The 8,631-nt window shown below is 43.9% G+C and overlaps 1 protein-coding gene across 2 annotated transcripts in view; it reads right to left on the reverse strand.

Annotated features, from left to right (window-relative positions):
• Lrp12 (LDL receptor related protein 12) overlaps positions 1–5,550 on the reverse strand; it is an 89,389-nt gene extending 83,839 nt beyond the window's left edge. For both annotated transcript variants that reach the window (XM_004663008.3, XM_004663007.3), the window contains exon 1: positions 5,397–5,550. In XM_004663008.3, the coding sequence (XP_004663065.1) occupies positions 5,397–5,475 (79 nt within the window). In that variant the 5' untranslated portion in view covers positions 5,476–5,550. The remainder of the gene's footprint in view (positions 1–5,396) is intronic.
• Between the last annotated feature and the right edge of the window lie 3,081 nt (positions 5,551–8,631).

Genomic DNA, 8,631 nt, shown 5'->3' on the forward strand with positions numbered 1-8,631 from the left:
AAAATTAAATAAAATAGAACCCAAACTTTCCAATGATCTTCAAAGATCTCAGTCCCGACATACCTCTAACCTGCTTATGAACCACTGTGCCCTAGCCACAATAATTTTATTCATATAACTGTAAAACACCAGTTCTTCCATACCAGCTCCTTGCTGATTCTGAGCCTTTCATGTTGCTCCCATATGCAAGGCTCTCTTATTCTAACATGGTGACCTATCATTTAGGTCTTATAAATGCATCCTGTCAAAGAAGTCCTCCCTAATCACTCTGTTTATGATCTCTGCCCTTGTTTGTTGTTTCTGGAGAACTATTAGACTATAAGTACTATGGGGGCAAAATCCAGTTTATCAGGTTGTACTAACACAGCATCAGACATAAGCTAATGCTCAACAAATACTTGTGAAATACATAAGGTGGCAAATGAATCTGGAGTTCATTGCAGTGGCAAGAGGCCCTAGTGCAGCCAAACTCTCTCTCCCTCTTTGACTTTGTTTGCAAATAAATAGCTAAATTTTTTTTGAAAAAAATTAGATTATCAATTCAACTTCAAACTCTAACACTTTAGAACAACTTTCATTTACCTATAAAGACTTGCATCAAGAACAGATTAATGATAGTTCAAAAATTCTAAAATCAAAACGTTTCTGTTTACTTAAATCTACATTCTTTAGTTAATATTGCTGATATATTTTTTGAAGAAAAATAGCCAACCAAAAGAACAAGGTGTTTTCAGATCAAAAACACAAGCCTCAGCTGAGCATGGTGGTACACGCCTTTAGTTCCCACACTGCAGAGTCAGAGGTGGGAAGATCTCTGTGAGTTCAAGACCAGCCTGGGGCTACTAAGTGAGTTCCAGTTCTGCCTGGGCTACTGAGACCCTACGTCAAAAACACTAAAAAATAAACAGGGCTGGAGAAATGGCTTAGCAGTTAAGGCGCTTGCCTATGAAGCCTAAGGACTCAGGTTTGATTCTCTAGTACCCACGTAAACCAAATACCTAAGTGGTACATGCATCTGGACTTCCTTTGCACTGGCTAGAGGACCTAGTGTGCCCATCCCCCCACCTCAGTCTGTATCTCTCTTAAATAAATAAAACAAGCCTCCAACATTTCCTTAATATCTTGTGGCTTATGCCTGTACTCTCAGCACTTGAAATGCTAAGGCAGGAGAATTGCTGTGAGTTTGAGGCCAGCTTGGAATATAGCTTGGGATTACTGAGTGAGTTCCAGCCCAGCCTGGGCTACAGTGAGACCGCCACAATCCTTCTCCCACAAACATCTTACCATTTTCTTTAACTGCTGCTCATTTGTCAGTCTACAGTCCCTCTTACGTTTTCTTCAAAAGATTTTACCTTCTAGAAACCTTCTAAATCATTTACCACTCATCACTCAAATCTTCATGGACTTTAACTATCCTTTCTGAAAGTTGTCATCCATCTATGATTCTGCCTACCTTCATATTCTCCCTAGAAATCACATTCTGAACCCAAGGAAAGGTTTATGTTAAGCAATTAATTCAGCTGTATTCAACTTATTTTATGTAATCAAGATTGACAGTTTTAGAAATAATTGGTATCAGCTAACATTTTTTTCTTTTGTTCCAGTTATTTCTACAACCTTTCTAAAATTGGAACTTGTAGTGTCTATCTTAAACTATAATTTTTTTTTTTTTACATACTACATACTGCTTAAAAATCCTTGGGAAGGATTAATCTATTAAATGTAAAATGCAAGAATAAAGAGAATAGTGTATGCTTCCATAGCACCTAGAACAGTAAATGTAAAATAAAGATTCTTGGCTGTAGAAATTGAAAGACAGCTTAAAAATGAATTTTATTATAGGTCAGTCAATATGTTAGGATGGGTTTTTATGGCTATGGAATGTTTGAGAATCAAGTCACCAAAAACTAACCACCTTCAACTCTTCAAGGCTAGTATTAAGTTACTGAAAAACACTGAAAACATTCTAAATTACATTCTAAGGCTTCATCCAGAGCAGACTTCATCAAACTAAAGATTATAATCTTAGTGAGCCCCAAACTACTGAGTCCAGACCAGTAAAGGGGTGGGGGGAGGAGGAGGATTGGAAGGAAGGAAGGAGAATAAAGAACCAAAAATATGTGAGTGCATTGCAGATGGTAAGGTATCGCCTTAGGAACTTTATTTTCTTCTTGACATACATACATACATACATATATATATATATATATATATATATATATATACACACACACATACACACATATACACACACACACACATATGTATGTCCAGAAAGCAATGTGAAATGTAACGTGCATTTTAAGGTTGAGTTTGAGTGAAAGAAAACAGTTGTGGGAAAGAGAAGGGGAGAAAACAATAAAATTTACAATATTAAACTGTACTGGAGGTGAGGAAGTGAGCAAGACTATGGTTCTAATATCTGGAAGAAAAAGATATAAAGAATTTCCACACATTTCTAAGAGCCAGACATCCTGACATGAGCAATTAAATACTTCTCACTGAAAGGAGGTATAGGATATTATTCAGTAATGCTCAGGATGCCACCACTAATGTTCATATTCTTTCAACTTTCAAAGAAAACCTTCTATTCTCCTGTTTTGGGGCATATCCAATGCTGGGAAGACACATCAACCTCTGAAAGGTAATTATTGGTCCTAGATTGACTACTTTAGAAAACATTAACTGTAGGCTATCATAAAATCTAAATTGTACACTTTGACACAATCTAAAACTTCAAATAAGAATGGCATCTAGAAAGGTAACCTGGAGCTATAACATATCACATCTCCCTAAAACATGGTCATGTGAAAATATACATAACAAATAAGGATTTTTTTAAGGTATATGAAATGTCTCAAAAAAATTCAAGACATGAGTTGGAGACATTTAATGTCACAGTTAATACATGAGTCACTCTGAAGACTTAAGTGTTGGAATTCCCTAGTACTGGCTAATAAACCTTTCCTTCACTGGGTCTATGTAAGGAGTTATTCCGAATATTCAGTTATTTTGGCAGAGATTTCTAATGACTTTTGAAGCCACTTTAATAAACACATTTTAAAGAAGTATTCAAATAATATGGCTCCATCTCAGGATGCATACATCTACATCATGACTACCACACAGTCCACTCACCCAAATCCCATTACTGTTATGGAAGCATATTCCATAACTAGTGTTACAGGTGGGTTTCTTCCCCTTCCACAAATATAAACCACATCTGAATGGGGAGACAGTACATGTGTATAAGACACAAATCCGGTTCTACAGAGAATTTCCCCAGTGGCTTTGTGAAGAGTTCTTTTAATCTCTGCCAGTATCGTTTAATGTTTTGCCCCATTCACTACCTCTTTTTTATTATACTCTGAAACTTGTTGTGGCTTGAGACAACCACCTTTGGCATAACTACCTGCTAGTTTTATAAATTTGGTCCCACAGTGTTGGAAAAGGGAGTTTCAGTCTTTGACTACTTATGATTCCTCAATGAACATTCCAACATTCAAAACCTTTTAGAGAAGCACAGGCCAGAAAGCCACTTTATTTATGAGGGTAAAAGAATACATCAAGACAAAGTATGGGTTTCCAGCCTCTTATCCCTAAAGGCAAGATTTTCAGTTCAAACTCTAATGACACAGATTTTATTAAATAGTCCATTTATTTATCTTAGTCTGATCAGACATCACATTCAATTTTGATTACAGTGAAGAATATACATAACAGGACATTCCTAATGACCTTAGATTAAAGATTCCTCTCACTTTCTTCTTTCTCCTAGGCCATTTTGCCAAACCTGGAGCAGAACTGTATCCACCTCCAGGCTAGAAGAAACAACATAATAGCTTATTGATCTCTGGTATAAGCCCAAACCCACAAGTCACAAGCCAAACAGGGATCACAGCCACTTGATGCAACTAACAATCAGAAGTCAGAAGTCGTGCGCTGGGTTTCTGGTCCACACAAGCACCATCAATGGCAATTACTACATCAAATGTGAATCAAACCATCCTCCTCCCTGAACAAAAATAATATATTACTTAGGTAAAGGAGTGAGACATCCTGAATTACACTGGAAAGATTACTATTTCTTCACTGCTGGTAGATGCCAATTTGAGTCCATTATATTTTTCATGTAGTGTAAATTATCAAGCTTTGAAAGTTACCATCATAGTCAATTCCACAGATAAATGCTTTCAAACGAGATGGTACTTGCAGGGGAATTACATGTTGCCTGAATCCCATCACCACCAACATTATAGTACTGAATTAGTGTTTGTGGCAAATACCTTAGACATAGGTAAAATTTACCAAAGAATGGCAACTTCTAATTATTTTCTTATGGAGACATCAAAGCAATACTAAAAAAAAAAAAAAAAAGGCTCAAAAAAATAGAAAAGAAAGAAAAGAAAAGAAACATTAACTGGGTTGTCTGAAACATTCAATGTGTTAACTAACGAACAGTGGAGTCAGGCTTCTGACTCAAATGATGAATATTCCTTCTAATTAATTCAACTTAGCTCTTGTTCTGACCCCAGCTCAATGTAAGGCACTGTCCTGACCTGTCACCTGAAAGGAGTATTCCCTAAGCAAACACACAGAGTGGAGTAAGGCAACAGTGACCACAGTAGCGGAGGACAAGGATGAAATGACAGCTCAACTAGGAGCCGGGGCAGACGGGCATGCCCCTAGAGGAAAAGACTGAGGTGGGGCTGGAAACTATTTTCTAACCTTCTCGCGCGTGCACCTAGCTCCAGGAGAACAAGATCCTACACGCCCGGGACCCACGGAGCCCTTGGGGCCCCGAGGTGGAGGCATGGGAAGAAAGAAGCAGAGTGCTTCTGCGGGCAGTGGGGAGCGAGGAGGGGGTCGGCGCCGCGGCAATTTCACCAAGGACAGAACTTCCTGACTCCGGAAGGGTCGAGGGGTCGGGGAGAGGTGGCAGGACCGTCCGGGCAGCGACCTCCCCTACGGGGATCACAGGGACATCCCCATCTTTGTGCGAGAGGACTTTGCGCGAGGGGGTGCTGCGAGGAGCCGCGGCTTGGCTGGTTATGGGGCGGGGGGGCCGAGGGGGGACAGGTCGGGAAGTCTGCGCGCTCCTCCACCTGGGGACCCCTGCTTGCCCCGGGGGAGCCCAGCCCTTCTCCCAAAGCCCCGAGGGTCGGCTGCTGGAGAAACAGCGGAGCCGAGCATCTCCGCGTGGGGGACAGCCTTCCCGCCGCATCCACCCTCGCCGGGTCTTTGTCCCGTCAGCGGCCGGGGTCTCTCCGGGGTACCACCCCGTTCGGGAGGCCTTGGGGGTGGGAGGGAAGGGGGATGGCTCCTCCGGGGAGGAGAGGGGAGATGGTGGCCCCAGCTTTGTTCCGTCAGCGGGGCGCGGGGAGGCGAACACTTACCGTACACCTCCGCGAGGAAAAGCGCGAGCAACGCCGACCTCCAGCGCGGAGACTCTTTTGTGCTCCAGCGACGGGCCATAACCACGGCAGATGGAGGGAGCGAGGCGATGGAGGAGGAGGAGGAGGAGCTGGGGCCAGACGCCGCCGCCGCCGCCGAGCCCCCGGCTGCTCCCTGCGCTCTCCGCGGCGGCGGGAGGGGGAGGGGAGGGGCCGTCGCCGCCCGCCCGCGCGCGCGCTCCCTCCCTCCCTCTCTCCGCCGCGCGCCCCGCGTGAGAGCCCCACGCGCGGGGGTGGAGGGGGTGGGGAGGGCAGGAACAACAAGCAGAACGATCTCCGCGCCGGCCCGAGGCGACAAAGGGGGCGGCGAACGCGGGGCTCCGGCCTCGCGCCGCCACCGCCACCCGCCAGACGGAGCGCGAGCCGGCGAGCGGCGCTCATCCGTGCGATCGGCAATCTGCTGGCCCGCCTGCCATGGTTCCCCGCCCCGCGCTCCGCCGGACTTCGCGAGTCTGGAGGCCGAGCTGCCCGCGCCAGGGGGTGGGGGGAGGGAGGAGGGAGGAGGGAGGAGGGGGGCGCCCGAGGAGCAAGGCAGTGCCAATCGATGAGCGAGCGCGCGAACGCCGGCCGGCTGGCCAGCCAGCCGCTGGATTCCGACGCCGCCGCCACCACCATCACCACAGCCACCCGGCGCGGGAGGGAGAGAAAGAGAGGAGGCGGGGGTTCAGACCAAGCTCCGCCGCAGTCCCAGGCCCGGGATGGGGAGCGGGGGAGTTGAGAAAGCTGAAGGTGGCCCCGAGTGCGGGAAAAGTGCGGTGGTCGGAGGCTGGGGACTTGGAAGTTCCTGGCTTTGTGGGGAGGGGGGTGTCGGTGCCGCCGGTGAGCGCGTTCCGGGACGCTCGCGTCGAGCGCGGGGGTGGGGGGAACGGGGGACGCCTCGTTTGCACCTCGCAAACGCCACTGTGTCGTGCGCCCCCGGCGTGCCCGGTTCGAAGCCGCGGGGGGCCGCTTGTCACTTCGGGATGAGGTGTTGGGGAGGTGGGGGCGTGGATGTACGGTCTGGAGCGGACCTTGTGCAGGCGGGTCCGGAAGTGGGAAGAGGATTGTCCCCAATATTCCCGAATGGGTTTCCCTGCACCCCGACATGTGTGACAACCCCCCACTTCTTTCCTTGGATCCCTGTAACACTTTTCTCTGTACGTCTGATGTAGTGACACGGGCGCCCCAGATCTCCCCCCCCCCCAGTTTTTTAAGTGTTTGTCTACAAGGTCTTACCTCTTCAGTTAGATTTATCCTCGCCCTTCACAGGCATTCTCTCTTCTATTGACTGAAGACCTGCTGTGCACTCTGCTGCCCTCTTGACATAGGTTATCTCATCTTGATCCCTAACAACCTTATGAGATAAATATTATTATCCATACTTTATAGATAAGTTAATGAGACTTGGAGAGGTTAAATTATCCAAAACGAAGTAGCACGTAAATCGTTTGTAGCCTTTTTAATTTTCTTTCTGATTTTTCCCCCCATTTGCCATGAGAAGCAGGCACAGTGCTTGCTGTCTACTAAATGTTAAAATTTTAAGACGTGCTTTGGGAGAGTACACTGGGCCCTTCCTCTCTCTTGTCAGTGTTACCCTTTGAGATTTTTCTTCCCCCTAGAAATTTTATTCTGGAATATCAAAAAAATGAACAAGTATCACAAACTAAAACAATTAAGAAACCCCTTAAAATCTAGCAAACAAAACAACAACCATGAAGTCTAAAAATGTTAACCATTCTCTGGAAAGAAGTGGCAGCCTCGATAGTCTTTACTTAACAATCTGCAGATGTGTTTCCTCTTTTGGGATTCTAAACTCTACTTGTGTGTTTCTTGTGATTTCTTCTATTAATTGTGCTGCTATGACAGCTGTGTGGCCATGAATCAGGTGAAAAAGTAGACTGGCCTCATCCCCTCTCCACATGCACTCTTAACATTATTCCACAAACTGTCCAAAGCCAAGACTCAAACCAGCCCCTTTAACACACTCAAAATTTAATGAGAAGTCCACAGAGCTTTTGTTTATGAAGGTCATGTCCATTAAGATTTAGAAATTAAAATGTTTTAAATATTTAAATCCTTTTAAAATAAATTACAAGTTTACATTACTATTTTCCAATAAATAAATAGTTTACATCTTCATAAATCTTAATGCCTAGATTTAAACAGCTGGATTCTCCTGTTTATGCCTCCAATCTGTACCAATGTTTTTTTTTTTTACAAATATTAAGAAATTCAGACTTGCAGAGTATATAAATTGTCAAAGAAAGAATCTGATGTGTCTCCCTGAAATAGTATCAAGGACATCTGCCCCCAAATACAAGCTGAACATCTCTAATCTGAAATGCTACAAAGCATTAAACATTGGAACTCAAAAAAAAAGAACATTCAGATTTTGGAATATGTCAGGTGTCATTTTCACATTAGAGAGGCTCAACCAGTAAGTCTGTGGACATTCTCCAAAATCCAGAATAAAAATCTGAAGCATTTCTGGTCCCAAGTATTTCAGATAATAAAACAATAACCTATAAGGTTTGAAATAACCTATAAGGTCAGTCAAATGCCAAGAATTTTGTTTCTTGTTAAAAAGGATCTGGTAAGTAGATTTAAGAATATGCTCTATGGGAAATAATTCTAAGAAAATATCAAACACTGTTAAGCAACATGTCACAGAATAAGGCACAGTACACTGTAAGGCATAGAAAAGTCACCCTTTTTGTCACCCAATCAACCAACCTGGTTCTTGAGGCTGTACATCAAATAAATCATATGAATACCTTAGAGCTGCACAGTGGTTTGTATTCATGTCAGCTGTATTTTAGGTGGATTGTGATTGTGTTTGGACAATATTCTGACTTGCATCCTATAAAGCATAAGTCATGCCTTTGGGACCCACACCGTTCTTACTCATGGTCCCCTGGATCCATAAATAGACTTCAGATGGTCTTTTATGTTTCTAAGATTGCATGAAAATTTCATATTCATGTACTTTTATGGGGTGATTATTTTCACATTGTTAAGGAACTGTATCAGTCATTAAAGTTCTTAATTCTTTTCTAAGTGAATCGCAAACTTCTCAAGAATGTGTAATTGAGAGTGGAGAAGTCCATGGACCACTGCTTTTTCTTTTAACCTATTTTGGAAAGGGCTACAATCCTCCAGTTTATGGAGATCTTCCCTTCATCAAAATCCTTTTGTTTGA

Source organism: Jaculus jaculus, chromosome 2, assembly GCF_020740685.1.
Source record: "Jaculus jaculus isolate mJacJac1 chromosome 2, mJacJac1.mat.Y.cur, whole genome shotgun sequence".
Taxonomy (NCBI): domain Eukaryota; kingdom Metazoa; phylum Chordata; class Mammalia; order Rodentia; family Dipodidae; genus Jaculus; species Jaculus jaculus.